The sequence below is a fragment of the Ptychodera flava genome, chromosome 3, assembly GCF_041260155.1.
Source record: "Ptychodera flava strain L36383 chromosome 3, AS_Pfla_20210202, whole genome shotgun sequence".
Taxonomy (NCBI): Eukaryota; Metazoa; Hemichordata; class Enteropneusta; family Ptychoderidae; genus Ptychodera; species Ptychodera flava.
This window is the reverse complement of record NC_091930.1, coordinates 19107186-19125360: the sequence shown is the minus strand read 5'-3', so window position 1 is coordinate 19125360 and position 18175 is coordinate 19107186. Positions and strand designations below refer to the sequence as shown.

Genomic DNA, 18175 nt, shown 5'->3' with positions numbered 1-18175 from the left:
TAAGCCAAGGGGTAATGCTTGTCGGAAAAGTGCCACTAAGCAGTTTAAGCGATACCAGCAGGCCTAGACTTCTAACTTTTGTGCGAACTTTATGGATACACGTTTAATCGGTTCAATTTCATTTTGTTGTTAGTTTTCTTCCATCAAAACGACCATGAAAAAGATTTCCAATCTCTATCTCTCTTCTCTCCTTCTCTCCTCTCTCTCTCTTTGGAATAATATTTCTGTTGATTACTGGATTTTTACATAGGATATTAGGTCTTTCTAACCCAAAATATCCCTTTGATATAACATATTCTGTTGATTACTGGATTTAAGGTCGAATCTTTGAAAAACTGGTAATTTTAACTTCTAAATGGTTGTCAAGGAAACATCGCACATTAAAATGAGTGTCATTTTTTGGTGTGCTAACCAGAAGAACCCTTATGAACAATTTTTACATCAATCAATTGTTCTTTAATAGCTTTGATAGGAATTAAGGAAAAAGTAACATTTTCAATCCCAAATAGTTGCCATTACAACTTGCAACATTAACATAAATCTGTTTTTTTGTGTTCTCTGACCCGAACTTCCCCACTAGATAATTTTCATATCAATCAAAGTAATTTGTCATGGGATATTAGAAAATTTTAAATTTTCAGCCCCTATAATGGTTACCATGGAAACATTGGGCAGTGAAATCGATATCGCATTTGGTCCTTTTGACCCGAAATACCCTAATGGTGAAATTTTCAAGGAAATTTATCTATTATTTTTCTCGTTATCATTTCTATATAATACTTATGTTAATAATTATTATTATTTTATTATTACTATCTTGCATAGGTTTTGTGTTCTCACAAACAATGTCAAGTGTTGCGAGAATAATGTTGTTCAGATCTCGGAAAGTTGCTATTTACAGTATGAAGTCCGTTGGATCTTGTATGTATGTTTTTTTTTGTTTGGCGACGATCGGTTTAATGTAGTAGTCTATGAATTCAGTGATGTTGTGTGTAGGACTTGAACTACTGACAATGATTGACCTTCTTAAAAATGTTGCACCGGGCGGCGGAGTTTTGTGTACTTAGGTGATAGGTACCACTGTGGTGTCCATGTAGTTATACCTGTGGGAAAATAAAGGAAAAGTGGCTCCACACATCAACTACTTGATCGTCTTTAGTGTATTGAGTGTTTGTTCGTTGTTGAGTGTTTGGCGTGTATATCGTTTTCTGTGTCATTTTTCATGTTGATTATTAGTTTGTCTGTTTCCTATTGTATATAATTTTTTAGCAGTTAATGTAAGGAATACGCCTTTGCGAGACCACGAGTCATTTTTAGCTCCATGACGAGACGAAGCCGGATCGGTTATGTCGGATACAACGTGATCCTTTGACGCTTTCGTTTCATTACGCCGAGATGTCCCTTCATCAATCGTTTTGTGTATTTTGTTCGTGTTTGATTGCTTTACATTTCTAATTGATGTAGCTTGTGTTGAAGACGCTGTCATCGCGTCCTTGTGTTCGTTTATGAAGTCTTGCCTTCACTAATATATCTTTGATGTTGTTGTTTCTTCTCATTGATTGAGTTTTGTAATCTTAGAATTCGTGTGTTTGATCAAGATATCCCATCAGTCGCCTGACGTCATGTGGTTCTAGGTTCATGTTAGATTGCTATGCTCCTCTAACGTTGATGGTAGAATGTTTAAAATGTGTTGAAGACGCTGTCACTGCGTCATTGGTGTCGTCCATGGTTCAACCTTGTGTGGAAGACGCTGATAAAGCGTCGTTTATGTTCGGTTGTTTGTCTTGCCTTCACGAATGTGTTTTGTTTCTTTGTTTCTTAGTGCTGCAGGTAAATTAGTCTTGTGTTGGGATGTATAATTGGAACAGTCGACCGTTTGCTACGACGTTCAAAAGATGTCAAGCGCATTTTCCATTCAAATAGTAAAGTAAACTTTACATAACTAGGTGCGTGCAGAACGTCGTTTAAGGCCAGATCGACGGTTTGCACACCGTATATAATGTATGAGCGCTATTATTTCGCATACTTGCCTAAAAAGAGGAATATTTCCCCTAAGACATTCGCAGTCTGCCAGTTACCTTTAAAAAAGTCGCGTCCACCTGGAGACAATATAAAAGTAACTCATAATATCCAGATAATAACAAAACGTTTGTAATTATAGTATGATTGCTTTGAATGTGCATACATTCGGCATTTATTTGATGCGTGTGATATAAAATAGTTCCCAAAAAGCAGCCTCATTGAAGCAAGTAGATTAAGTTTGCTTTTTCTATCGTAAATATTTATACTGTACACAGACGAACCGCGTTGTACTCATTCCCTTTATCATTCCTACGACTTGCCATTAATTAGTACAATTGCGATAGCCTCTGCGTAAAAATGAAACACATTAATTATAAATAAGAACATGTCATTCTTATTTTCCTTTCACTGAGTTTAAGCGTATTTCATGTTGCTAACGTGTCCTTTCAGCGTACAATCATAGATTAATTTTAGATAAAAAGTGAGCACGAAATAACGCCTACGTTTGAAATCCTTATGTCAAAATTACCAACTTGTCAAAACGCTTTGAGTATTTTAAGACAAGTTCGACACACACTACCGGAATGAAAGACAGAAATAAAAAGTAATTTTCCCGTTCAACGTTCTAGCATATGGCCGAACATACGACAGGAATGTACCCAGCGCTGTGTAACAATTTCTATCCTTTGGGCAGTCACCTACCTGCATGCACAATTTGACAGATTATCGTAATGTTATCATTGAACCTGAATATTCTTCATTTTAATATGCTTCGCTTCAATCTAGCCATGCAATCGAGTGGAGCCAGCGCTTATATTCTCCAATTCAATTATCACATTACGATAACCTGTCAAATTGTGCATGCTGTTAGGTGACTGCCCAACGAATAGAAGTTGTTGCACAGCGCTGGGTACCTTCCTGTCATGTTTTCGGGCATATTATAGAACGTTGGACGGGAAAATTACTTTTTATTTCAAGTTGGTAATTTTGAAATAAGGAGTTCAAATGTAGGCATTATTTCATGCTCACTTTTTATCTAAAATTAATTTATAATTGCACGCTGAGAGGACACGTTAGCAATATCTAATAAGCTTAAACTCAGTGAAAGAAAAATAAGAATGACATGTTTTTATTTAAAATTGATGTGTTTAACCTTTACGCAGAGGCTATCGCAATTGTACTAATTAGTGCCCAGTCGTAGGATTAATAAGAATATGAGTAAAACGTGGTTCGTCGGTGTTCACATTGATGCACAAAAAGTTCCGCCCCGGTGTTCATTTTTGGCCCGGAATTCCATTTACACACCCTTTACAAAGAAGCTAGCTTATGGGGCAAGTAAACATGGTTGCGCCGGTGCGATTCAACGATCAACTGTATATCGAATCGAAAGTCAACAATTTTACGGCTTGGACTATGATTTTACAAGTTTATATAAAAAGTATAAGGCGCAGGGTATTATATATGACTGATTACTGTAGCTATGATGGGCTACATTCAGGACGGGCAGCTACGGCAGTAATTAGTAGGCAAAAACAGGTGGTTTTCACCGTGGGCAGACTCGGTGCAATGATACTGAACATTAATAGTAAGCCTGTCACTTGAAGGTAATGCTGTAGGTGAAACAAGGACTTCAAAAGCACGATGGTACAAACAACACCACAAGTGAAACGTACACATAGAAAATACACGCGTTCCTACGTTGTGCCCACCCGGGCCACGCGATTAAAATATGACTGATACTGCTGGATAGTGTTAATTTGGTCGGTAAACAGTCAATTAAGAGTTTAATTGACTACCTGGGTGATTGGCAGGTCGTGTCCAACGACGCATATGCAAAGCAGGCCGAAAGACAAAAGCCCCCAAAGATATTTGACAGCTGGCCAGGGGTCACCATGAATACGTAATGACGCTTCACTACGCAGAAACTGCGTAGTCAAGCCCTTCTTAACCGGTCAAATCCTCTTTGCATTTTCACTCATGTTTACGATAGAAAAGCAAACCTAATCTACTTGCTTCAATGAGGCTGCTTTTGTAGGAACTGTTTTGTGTCACACACATCAAATAAATGCCAAATATATGCACATTCAAAGCAATTATACATTACTTATTAAATGTCGTACTTTCAAACGTTCTTGTTTTTATCTCGATATTATGAGTTACTTTTATATTTATCTGTAGGCTGACATGACTTGGTGAAAGATAACTGGCAGACTGCAACCGGTTTAGGGGAAAATATTCGTTTTTTAGACAAGTATGCGAAATAATAGCGCTCACATATTATATACGGTGTGCAAACCGTCGATCTGGCCTTAAACGGCGTTCTGACACCCCCATTATCTATGCATTGTTTACTTTACTATTTTAATGGAAAATGCGCTTGGCATCTTTTGAACGTCGTAGCAAACGGTCGGCTGTTCCAATTATACGCTTTACACAAGACTAATTTACCTGCAGCACCAAGATACAGAGACACAAACCACATTGGTGAAGGCAAGACAAACAACCGAACATAAACGACGCTTTATCAGCGTCTTCCACACAGGGTTGAACCGTAGACAACACCAATGACGCAGTGACAGCGTCTTCAACACATTTTAAACATTCTACCATCAACGTTAGAAGAGCACAGCAATCTAACATGAACCTAGAACCACATAAAGTCATGCGACTGATGGTCAACATATCTTGATCAAAAAAACACGAATTATAAGATTACAAAACTCAATCAATGAGAAGAAACAACAACATAAAAGATACATTAGTGAAGGCAAGACTTCACAAACAAACACCAAGGACGCAATGACAGCGTCTTGAACACAAGCAACAAAAATTTGAAACAAAGCCATTTTAACAATACTGTTAGAAATGTAAAGCAATCAAACACGAACAAAAAACACATAAAGTCAAGCGACTGATGAAGGAACATCTCAGCGTTATGAAACGAAAGCGTCAAAGGTTCACGTTGTCTCCGACATAATGACCCGGCTTCGTCTCGCCAAGGAGGCAAAATGGACCCGTGGTCTCACCATGGCATACTCCTTACATTAACTGCTAAAAAGCTATATACAATAGGAAACAGACAAACAAAATAATCAACATGAAAATGACCAAAAACGATACACGCCAAACCTCAACAACGAACAACACTCATCCACTAAAGACGATCAAGTAGATGATGTGTGTAGCCATTTTCCCTTTATTTTTCCACAGATATAACTACACGAACACCACAGTTGTTCCTATTATCTAAGTACACAAAACTCCGCCAACACACCGGTGCAACATTTTTAGGAAAGCCAATCTTCGGCAGTTGTTCATATCCTACACACGACATCACTGAATTCATAGACTACTACAGCAAACTGATCGTCATCAAATAAAAACAAACATACAAAAGAGATCCAACGGACTTCATACTGTAAATAGGAACTTTCCGTGTTCCGAACAACATTATTCTCGCCACACTTGACATTGTTTCTATGAACAAAAACACTATTTAAGATAGTAATAATAATTTATAATAATAATAATCATCATAATTTATATAAGTATTATATAGAAATAATAACGCGAATAATAAAAAGGTTCAATTCAATGAAAACTTCACCATAAGGTATTTGGGTCGAGAAGACCAAATATGATATCGATTTCACTGCCCATGTTTCCATGGTAACCATTTTAGGGGTTGAAAATTTCAGTTTTTTAATATTCCATGAAAAGTACTTTAATTGATATGAAATTATCTAGCGGGGGGAGTTCGGGTCAGAGAACACAAAAAACCAGACTTATTTTAATGTTTCGAGTTGCCATGGTAACTATTTTTGGATTGAAAATGTTTCTGTTTCCCTAATTCCTATTAAAGAACTGTTGATTGCTGTAAAAAATGATAATAAGGGCTTTTCTGATTAGCACATCAAAAAAAATCACACTCATTTTAATGTGGATGTTTCCATGGCAACCCTTTGAGGAGTAAAAATTACAAGTTTTTCAAAGATTCCACCTAAAATCCTGTAATCAACAGAATGTGTTATATCAAAGGATATTTTGGGTTAGAAAGACCAAATATCCAGTGTAAAAATCCAGTAATCAACAGAAATATTATACCAGAGAGAGAGAGAGAGAGAGAGAGGAGAGAGAGAGAGAGAGAGAGAGAGAGAGATTGTTAATTTATATTTGAAATCTTTTTCATAGTCGTGGCTTTTGATGGAAGAAGACTAAAATCAAAATTAAAGTTGAACCGATCGAACGTGTATCCATAAAGTTCGCAAAAAAGGTAACGTCTAGGCCTGCTGGTATCGCTTAAACTGCTTAGTGTCACTTTTTCGACAAGCATTAATTACCCCTGGCTTATTGATATCGCCCCTCTCTCTGTACAGTATGATGCATAATTCTGCGCTGCACGTACAACAATGGAAAAATAATCGCAATCATACCAATCCATAATCCAATAACACTAGGTCAAAATTTGTAAGACAATAGTTGTAAACATAGACACAAAACAGCACAGAACAGACAGTAAATAGACGGTACACAAACAAAGTCAAATTCATGAAAGAAAGATATATGGACCTCTGGCCAAAAGACCAAGAAGTGATGTCAGGTGTTTCGAAAATAGTAAGCGCATCCTGCCCCACATGTGGAACCCGCCATATATCAATCTGTAAGTCAGATAGGTAGTGGTCACTAAATAAGGCCCCATGTCACCGATGCCATCAGTGATCATTTGTCGAAGAGAGATATTGTATTTATCTACCAGCTTGCGATACCTGCCAAAAAAGCGTTTGAATGTAGAGACAAGTCTTGCTCTGGTGTAACCTTGATTTAACAGTTTGTAAGAGAGATGGCCATGTCTCTCTACAAAATCACCATATGAACTGCATGCTCTTGCATATCGAATAAGCTGGGAAATGTATACCCCATAAGCAGGTGAGAGTGGAATATTACTGATGAGGTGTGGAAAATTGATTATACTAAAGTTGAAATCATCTCTTGTCATATAGCCTAGTAGAAAGGTGACCATTAGAGTCAAATTCAAGTAAAACGTCCAGATATGAAGCAGAAGAGGCCGTTTCTGTAGTCTCTTTAATCTCCATTCTGGAGGATAAATCATAGCGAGATATTTACTGAATTCAGAGTTATTCAATGAAATAACATCGTCTATGTATCTAAATGTAAGGTTGAAAGTACGAGCTACAGAGACCTTTTTCTGCTTGATAAGGTTCTGGATAAATTCTGCCTCGTATGAGAACAGAAATAAGTCGGCAAGTTAGGGAGCACAGTTAGTGCCCATGGGAATTCCTATACACTGTTGGAAAATGTGTCCTCCAAATTCAACAAATATGTTGTCAATGAGGAAATCAAGCATACTGATAATGTCTTTCTCGGTATAAAACACTTTAGCGTTAGTAATATTTTTAACAAAATATGTAGAATTATACCCTAATACCACATATTTGTAACGGCGTGAACCGTTTTTGTAGAAAAATGCTTGGTTGATGATGTTTTTCAAGCGTTCTTTCAATTTATCATGTGGTATTGTGGTATACAATGTGGAAAAATCGAAAGTTTTAATAGATGTTATTTTTGAAACAGATCTTGATTTCAAATTTTCCAAGAGTTCCTTCGAATTTTTTAATATCCACATTTGATTTATACCACTCCGAGAAAAGACAACATCACAGTATGATTGAAGTCCCCGTTTAACAGTACAAAGAACAGAAGTCAGTATCTTCGATAACTCTGTTGTTGAACATTTTGAAGATCCTGCGATAAACCTAGCTTTGTAAGTCACCCTATTGACAAAATTAAAATAAACAACATCTATTTTCAGAATTCCCACCACAGCTCCAATGAACTGTTATTAGATTTCTATATAATACTTATAGCCCCTAAACTTGTAATAATAATAACTGTAATAATAATAATAATAATAATAATAATAATAATAATAGTTCTTTTGCGTTCCAAGTCGACTGGCCCATATACAAAGGGCTAACATTAAGTATTACAATACAAATAAATGTAAGCTATTATCACCATGCACGATGAAGCAATCAAACTGGTCAGCAAAGCCTCACATGAAACACCAAGGACGCATTGGCAGCGTCTTCAACACAAGCAACAACAATATGAAACAAAGACATTCTGACAATACTGTTAGAAGTGAACAGCAATCATACACGAACATAAAGTCAAGCGACTGATGAATGAACATTTTAGGGTCCCAATACGAAAGCGTCAAAGGATCACGTTGTCTCAGACATAAACTATCCGGGTACGTCTCGCCTTGGCACACTCCGAACATTAATTGCCAAAACACTGTTTAAAATAAAACACTAACAGGCAACTCACAGATAACATAAAAAACGGCACGGAAAACAATACACGACTTGACAATCAGCGAGAAAATAAAAACTCGAAAAAAACTAAAGACAATCAAGTTTTTGATGTGTGTAGCCATCCCTGTATTATTTTACTAAGCTGAGACTTTATTACTTGCAAAATGACCTTTTCACCCATTACAAGCACAAGGGGCCACACAAAATGATAGGAATTAGACCTTTAGACCGTCAGTCGCTTTTTGATACTTGCTCTCCTTGGATTTTTCTTTAACTGTTTGTGGTTTTAAACTTGTCAGTGTTTTGTTCATCTCGTTAGGAGGCCACTATACTTATATTTTAACAGTTTGTTGTGTTTCATTTTCTTTGTAAAATCCGTTGTTAAATTCGAATGTGTTGTTTTTCAGAATAATGTTTAGCATAGCTAACAGGTATTTTGTTTGTAGCTTATGAATATATGTTTGTTCATTGTTCGTTTGCATTTTGCTGTTTAACGCTTTGCCGACTGCCCGCGCGCAATGGCGTCCTCGTGTTGTGTGTTTGTGTACAAAGAAATTACGTCTTATGTGGTAATATAACATTGTTCGGAACCTGGACAGAGTCCATTTTTCGGATGAAGTCTGTAATGTCTTTTATGGTGGTTGTTTTTTCACGATTTGTATGAGGAAGTGGTCTAGGAATTCCGATATGTAATATGTTGGACTTGAGCATCCGCTTATTATCGGGCGACCTGCGAATTTTGTACCGTTGGTGGCGCTTTGTGTAATTTTGGTAGAAAACACCAGCGTGGTTTTCGCTTATTAGTGTAGGATGGATTTATATATTTATAAGTATAGTAGTCGATGTGTATTTTGTTGTATATTTCTGTTGTTAGTTGGTGTATTTTTCTACTGTATGTTTTGTGTCGTCTGCTGCTAATTTTGTGAAGTAGTTTGAATCGCCGATTTGTCTTTCACACTCTTTTATGTAATCTGTTGTGTTCATGACTGCTGTGTATGCTGTGTATGTGTACATCGTGTATGCGATGCTATTTTGTGTGTTTCTTGTTATATTTCATCTATTTCAACAATTAATACATGGATGTCAAGAGACAGAATGCCTCTATTTTGAAAAAAAAAACAATTATGCATGAAAACGTCAAGCATCTACGTAAAAAATCAACTTATGATATGGATCAAGTATTATGTAGAGTGGGTAAATTACAGCGTGAAAAAACGATCTTTCAAAGATCAAAAAAAAACAATATCGCTGTGAAATTCGTTGTATTCATTTATATAACTCTTCGAAATAAAAAAAAAATCATTCATTTGGATCATGCCGTGAGCTATGAAATTGCTCTTGTCAAGAGAGAAAATGACTGGCCTTTGGGTTAGCTGGATTGGCATTGACAACTATGGCGGATATGACTTTAGGATCGACACCAATTTGAAACATCGTGCATGCGATATTATTTTGTGTGATTTTTTTTGTATTTTTAATTATTTCAAAATTAATACATCGGTATCAAAAGACAGAATGCTTCTATTGCAGAGAGTCGTTGAGGTCATTGAAATATCACATGGAAGTAGTTGGGAATCACAAAAGTAGTACAGCACAGTCATATCATGTATGCACGTAAGAACGGCCATGTGCTACGCTATAGAACTGATTGGTATTTTGCCATATTTTTAGGCTCAGGAGTTTCGTTTACTTAGGCAAAAATCTCATGCCAAGCACAGGTTTTCGCTCACATGTCATTGGGAGCTGTCAAGGAGTCATTGTGTTACCGGCAGAGGCCAGCTGCAGCCAAACCTATGGTTGTTGTGCTTTATGATAGCCTAACTTATTACAAAAGTTCCATCAAATTGAAACTTGTGATATGTAAACGTATTATCTGAGTTTTTGTCACACTTTAAAGCATTGGGTCTTGTCAAAGTACACTAGTATAATATCAGGCATACTCCCCCACGAAATCGGGGCCGTCATGAGTATGGTTATTGAACTCAAGCAGACACATTACAGGTCACACGATCGACCACCTCAACTTTTTCAGAAATTGGAAACATTTTTGCAAGCTAATACCACATGAAAATTACAAAATAAGTGTGATTACTTTCACGCAGAGGATTTTTCTATGAAATTGGGAAACTTCCGGTGACACTGAGGAAAGGGTATATTAATGAATTTTGTAATAAGTAATGCCAGTCAAATTTAATGTAACAAATCTAATTACATTTACTACATAATAAAGATGGCATATCTGGCATGTATTTAGAAGTATTGACAAATGTCCTGTCAATGAATTCCTAAACTACAGAGTGTTGCTGAAATGTTTCCACCTGATATAAACTGTACTGTGATATAAACTATGTTTCTTCCGTGATTGAAATCCAAATGACAGTAGTCAAAGAAATATAGCATCTTTATTTCAGCTTATAACATAGGTGTACAGCTAATGACCTTTGGAATTAACTTGTGATGAATATTGTTCATTATGTTGATCATAAAACATTCATGTGGCAAACATGTTACAAAAGTTAAGACTTAGAGACAATTGCAGTATAAACTTAAACTCTTTGGCATTTTCAGTTCATATCTGGTATATCAGTGTTTGAACAGAATTTACTTTCATTGTTATTTTTCTCATGTTTTACTGTCTGTTCTTTAACTTATTTTATTACAATTACCATATGAATTTATACAATGAAGAATGCCTATGTAAGTGTACCTCTTGTAGTGGAATTGCAGACGTCGCATACGTTCTATAGGCTGCTGATAAAATTTAGGGCGTTTTGAAATCAACATCCGTTGATATTAAAAACCACTGTGCATATGCTCGCATTTTTCAAAATAAATTAATTTTTCAAATGTCTATGGTGTTTTTCACTATATTCCTACTGCTTTTAAAGCGCTATTCTTAAAACGCACCGCGCGAGCCGCTTTACAAATTAAAACACGTCGAAAAAAGTAAAAAAGGTATCGGACGGCACATCATTAAACATCAGCTGTTATATACATAATAGACCCCAAAGGATATAAATTTATGTTTCTAATAACTATAATTGTTATTTATGTCAATTTCGCAAACATAACGCCTATTGAAAATGGTTGGTCTGGTTATATACGATGATAATTTTAAAAAGCGTTTAGGATGGACATTTGGAGTTCTGTTGCATGGTTATGAAATCATGGTTAATGTTAACTTTAGTGTTATTACATAGTTGATCAGAAAACGTAATCTTTCTGTGGGCAGTTACATCAGTATACAACTTTTGAATGGATACATTTTGTAATTATTGTAATAATCTCATTGCGAAAATATTTTGTAGTCTATCAGCTAAAATTTAATGGGAGATTGGTCGCTTATACAGCAAATATATCGATGGTATCATTTAATGTTCCCTGTCTCATCCCTCATCTCACTTGATGTTAAGGCCCTCTATACTTCCATCCCTCATAAGGATGGTCTCCGGGCCCTCGCGAATTTTTTTGACTGACGCGACGTCATGGATCCACCCACAAACGTTTTAATTCGCTTAGCTGAATTAGTGTTAACTTTAAATTGCTTCACCTTTAATAGTGAATTCTACACACAAGTTCGCGGTGTTGCCATGGGTACACGCATGGGACCTTCTTACGCTTGTTTATTCGTTGGTTACATCGAAAAACAGATAATACAAACATATACCGGTCACATTCCCGAGCTCTTTAAACGGTATATTGATGACTGCTTTGGTGCAGCATCTTGTTCACGCACAGAATTGGATAATTTTATTGATTTCGTTTCACATTTTCACCCCGCACTGGAATTTACTTCCACTATTTCAGACATATCGGTTGCATTTCTTGACATATCAGTTTATATCAATGAGGACTCGCTGTCTACCTCCATACATTATAAATCCACAGACTCTCATGCATATGTTCTATACAGCTCATCTTACCCCCGTCGGTGCAAGGAATCCATTCCATTTTCACAGTTTCTACGCGCTCGGCGCATTTGTTCTGACCAAAAGGATTTTGAGCAGCAGCTTGACACTATTAGCACTTGGTTCTCGGCTCGGGGTTATCCCCGCTCTGTAGTGGACAAAGCCAAAGAGCGCGTTGAACCATTAACGCAGGAGGATGCGTTAAAGTCAACTACCCGTTCTCAATGCGATCGCATTCCTCTTGTATTAACATACCATCCTTTAATCATAGAATCCGTAAAATCATCTTTGAGGAGTTTTCCATCTTAACAAACTCCCCCAACACACAGAATATTTTTTCCGTACCTCCCATCATGGCATTTCGACGTGACACGAACACCAAAGACCGGCTGGTGCGTTCCAGTTTACCTAATCACGATTGCTCTACTGGAACATCATCATGTGGCCGTCGAGTATGTAACACCTGCCCACATACTTTTACAACCAATTTCATTCAGGCCCGCGTGGTAGAGTCAATGTTTCCGGCGTGTTCACATGCACGTCGGCTAATATCATCTATTGCATCAAATGCAGACGCTGCAGCATGCTATATATTGGCGAAACAAAGCGTCGCTTAGGCGATCGCTTTGCTGAACATCTTCGCACTGTGACCGACAACAAGCTCGCATATCCGGTGGCCAAGCATTTTTGTACACCATCCCACCGCGGTCGTTCCGACATGGCAGTGTCTGCTATAATCTCCACCACAGACTCTACCCGCCATAAACTCGAACAGGCCACATTTTTTAACTCGGTACTCTGGCACCAGCCGGTATGAATGCATATTTTAACGCGTTTGATCGTTCCCTTGTTTGATTGGCTGTTTTTCTTTCTTGTGTTTTCACGTGTCCCTAGCGAGTTTTTAGTACTGACGAAGGGTTGCACCCGAAACGTCTGCGCTTTTTAGTCTCTGCTTTGCAAGGTTTTATCTCCCTCTGGTCGGTTAGTATTTTACTGTATTTGTTTTAACTTTGCTCTTTATTTTAACGAGTACTGTATTTCCGCTAGTCGGCCAATTTATTACTGTATTCCTTTTACACTTGCTGCAGTTTTATCTCTCTTTTGAGGTCATTTGTAATTTATATGAGAGCATATATGATTTATAAACTTTCTATCAACTCACTCTTTTACCGACCACTAGAAAATAATTAGTTGACATGTTTGCTTAAATGTAGGTGTACAGAAGGTGTTGCCCCTGAACATCTTCATATTCTTTTCAAATTTATGAGGTCTTTGGAATCCTGCTTAAGGGGGCTCTGCACCGAACACGGCGTATTTTTGCTCAAAAATCACTTGTTTGTAAATATTAGTTTAATTTTAATGAATTTGTTCACCCACACAAAACGTGTTGTTGGATTCACCTTTTAAGTCGCGTGATAAAGAAGTATTGATGTATTCAAATATTTGTAAATCATCCGATTTCCTTGCTCTTCCTTTATATAAGATTTATATAAGATTTACAAAGAACCTAATTCCACTCTGGCAGGGTCAAATGTTCTGAAAATTTCACATTATTTCTTCAAATGCTATATACATGACAGCTTTCACCCACACAAATTTAGATGTGGTGGATATTGCTTATATGGGGCACATCGACCATACCTTCTATGTATATTATAATCAATGAGATACTTTTATTGTGTACACACACACTCATGTCTATTTGAAATCTGGGGAATGACATCAGGTTGACAACCCCTACGTGTGGGCAGTGAATTAGATTACTCTTTGTGAGACACTTTCAATACCGAAGAAAGCAACACAAATGCCCCTTCAAGTACAACACTAATATTCATCACACAAGAAAAACTATGCAGACCTAGCAAAGCCGTTTGTAACGACATTCGAAACACAGTGAGCATGTAATGACCAAAGTATACCACATTACTTGCCGTATATCATGGAAGGGGGTACTACCTCCGCTCCTGGCTCCATATTAATAGCGAGCGACCAACCATGGAGGTAAAAGAGAACTCCAGTAACTAACGTACCTGTGGCCGTAAAATAAATCCACGGAGGTTGCTATAAGTATTTACCTAAAGCAATTTTCTGTCACGGTATCAACCGATGCAAGATGGTAAGCTATTAGCCCTACGGCTGATATGAGTCAAGTGTGCCCGGCTATGACAATGCCTTTGCCATATGTAGTCCTACCGCAAAGAGCAGACTAGCGTGCGTACAGAAGCCAAAGTAGCCATCGAGGCCTTTCTTTCATTGGCCTATGTTTCCCTCCATTGTGATGAAGGGTAACCTAGTTAACGGAACATGTACATAGGCCTACACAGCATCGTGCATATGGAGCATTAGCTACGTTGATAGTAGCTCATGGTTACTGTAAAAGATAAGGAGTAGCTCAACCTGAACTTTCTTTCGTAAACGTTTTTCTTTTCCTTAAGTATACCTCAACATAGGGCCTGGAGCGAGAATCTTCTTTACGGAAATCTATTCTCACTCACTCACTCACTCACTCACCCAATAAAACTACGTGGGTGAGAAGCTAATAACAAGATAACCGGCCCAAGATATCCAATGAAATACGAAAACTAATATTTCCGAACAAGTAATAATCACATACATACGAAACAAAAACATACAAGACACATTAATGAAGGCAAGACTAAATAAACAAACGAACAGCAACGACGTGGTCACAGCTTCTTCAACAAAGCTTTAAAAAATCAAAACATATATATTCTAACATCACTGTTAATAAAGCAAAACAATCAAACAAGAAGCAAACAAAACCCATAAATTCAAGCAATTGATAAAGGAACTACTTAGGGTTCCGAAACGAAAGCGTCAAAACGATCACAATGTCTCAGACATAACCGACTCGGCTTCGTTTCGTCATGACTAATTTCTTACACCAAAAAGCCCACCCACAACACTTAAATAGTCATTAAACAATTACACAATCAGACTATACCACAAAACGTTAAACTACACAACTCCATGCATAATTTTATAGCCGATGTTTGCAGCCGCGTTGCCTTATTTTACTTGCAATGTGGCGTGTTTTCCTGTGTTTAGCTAAAGTGCTAATGAGACTTTAAATATTTTGTTGCTTTCCAAGTCACCCAATCATTTTAAAGGGGTGATCAAAATGGCCAATACAGCCATTTTAACAAATGAGGTTCAAGAATCTGGGAAAAGGTGCTAAGAGCGTGCGATAGATATATTGACGAGATAAACATTGAGAACAATAGGATTAAAAGAGATGTGACTGGTCCGACCTATTAAGTTTCTGTGTGGGGAAAAGTTGGCCACACTCGTCAAATTCTTCAACTCTGCTGTTCACTCCAGTGACAATGACATCAATTTCGTAGTTGGCAGAAAAAGAAACATCGCTATTACTTTGAAAGTTCTCCGGCAACTGTGCCAACGTGTGAAAATGTGTTTAGGTAATTATGTTTGAAACTGGGCATTCAAAATAGAGAGGTACTAGTGAGAGTTTGACCAGCCTAATTAGCCAATCAATGACCATGCTTTGTTTTGATGTCAATTTCAAAGTCAGTGCCTACATATTGACATTCACACCAAGTTATCACGCTTTATGACCATTTGCATCAACGGAAATGATCAAGAATCTCTATAGGAATGTTTATGCTACTGACAGTTCTACATTGTCAATTAAGCCACAATATGGTGAAGCTGCAAATTAAATATATTTTCGACACACTAATAATTAGGTGACTTGTCTATAAATAATCGGTTATAAAGAAGCTGCAGGTGTTAAACGAACTGTGCGACACTACAGACATCTGGGCAGCAGGAGAAACAGCAATAAAACAAATGCAAGCATGAAGTTAAAAGGAAGAAACCACGATCACTCATGACACGTAATTCATCACCCGGTAAAATGAAACACATATCGACGTTAAAAAATCGAAGAAAACACATTGTTTCCAAGTATTGATTTCAATCAACTTTGCATTATCATATGTGCGTCCTCTCCCATAGTCAGTTTTGTAGCTTTGCGGTGTGACATAAGTGTTTGAAAATGCGACCACTTTTCGATCGTGTTCACTTTCAATGCAGGACATGTTGAATGTATACTAAGGATTGTGACCTTTTCGCTGAGACTGTCAAAGATCACGTACTCCAAGATATTCTGGTAAGTTGTGAGGTGTCCATTCTGGTATGCGTTTAATGTTTTCGTTTAATATTTTCTAGTAAAAATATGAGCTTGATTTTTAGGGGGACTGAAGCAACGCAGCAATATGTAAAAGTGTTGTTTAAAGAACAATTTGTATAGTTCGAGCCTTAATTGTATGTACATTAGTATTAATAGCCTTAAAAATTTGTAATATAACATTCCTGTGGTTAAAATACGCTTCTTCTTTGTTTGATTGTATGTTTGTTGGCTTGCTTCCTTCCAAAATTATTCTGTCTCTCCTGTTTCTTTCCTTCCCGGCCACCTTCTATCCTCTCTCTTCCCCCTTTCCTCCGTAAATTCCTTATTGGCTTCCCTTCTAAGCCAACTAAACTTCTACTCACTTGCTCCCTCACTTACTAGCTCACTCTGTTTCCTTTCTTACTTCGATCAGTGGCCTTCCTTCTTTCCCCTTTTCCTCCATATCCATTCACTCAACCACTGTGTTTCTATGACGAATGTGTTTCTATTAATGCAGAAGAGTCGTTATGTACCTTCGAGGATGATAAAAATCGTCCTGGGTTGGACATCGCTGGCATGAGAGCCTCTAAACATTCAAGCGGAGACTGCTGTACGTTTTGCCAAGAAACGTTTGGATGTAAGGCTTGGGCGTATGGGAAACCCGGTGGTCCATGGGCTGGTATATGTTGGCTGAAGCATAGCGTGCCACAAGCATCTGGTCTTTCTCATATGATGAGTGGCATTGTGCAAGGTATGATAGAATACAATTTTCAAATATTACTTTGCTATTAAATTTTTAAATGAGGTAATTGTATTCATACGAGTTGCAATATCTATGTTAATCAGCCACTGGAGATACAAAGAAACAATGACTACGATGCTGAAGTGAACCTCCACTTGATAGAGGCAGAGAACTGAATAGTAATCACTGGAGAAGGAATTACAATAACATTAAACCAGATATGAACTGAAGGTGCTCACGTGTTTTACAACAGGTTCATTAATAGTAGTTTGCTTCACAGAATGTTGGATACCCACTAAACAGACTCAACAGTACTCAACAAAACAACTTGACCTACTAATGTGACACCTGAATGGAAGAAATGACTTTGAGTTTGACAAAGTTACACATTTTATTAACAAGCATTGAAATTGACTGCTGATGACTCGACATGTATTGAAATTTTTCAGACACTACTGGACGCATGAAATAATACAGTATGACATGAATTACTACATACTTTTTGACTGCTATGAAGTTTTGTAAAACAATTGTACCTTTGACATGTCTCATATTAAAGTGACTGGCAAACAACGAGCAAGGAGATATTACGCAACATTTACACACCTCAGGATAATCACTGACCAAAACACAAGGACAAAGACAGACATTCTGACAGCAGTTCAATTGAGCACACGACGCGGAGTAGAAGACAGACTTCTGATAAGACTAGACGTGTATACGGTCTACTGCCAGAGTAAGCATCTCTGACTAGGATTTATTGTATTAATTTTTTCAATGTTCCTGTCAATAAACCAAATTCATAACAATATAATCGACACTCCTGTGAGGTGGTAATAAGAACAATCAGATATCTGTGATAACATTATATGTAGCAGGTTTGATCAACTTTCGCACAGTACTCTCAGAGTTAAATCACTAATTACAAACCGTTATTGAATATGTAAATGAGCTAATTATTAACTTGACACGCCCAATGCTTCTCAGTACAATTAAATATTTATCAAATCAA

General features: G+C 37.2%; 1 protein-coding gene across 1 annotated transcript in view; it reads left to right on the top strand.

Annotated features, from left to right (window-relative positions):
* The window catches only part of LOC139128043 (hyalin-like), a 79348-nt gene that overhangs the window by 56245 nt on the left and 4928 nt on the right, over positions 1-18175 (top strand). The window contains exon 8 of the mRNA XM_070693908.1: positions 16939-17172. Within this exon, the coding sequence (XP_070550009.1) occupies positions 16939-17172 (234 nt within the window). The remainder of the gene's footprint in view (positions 1-16938; positions 17173-18175) is intronic.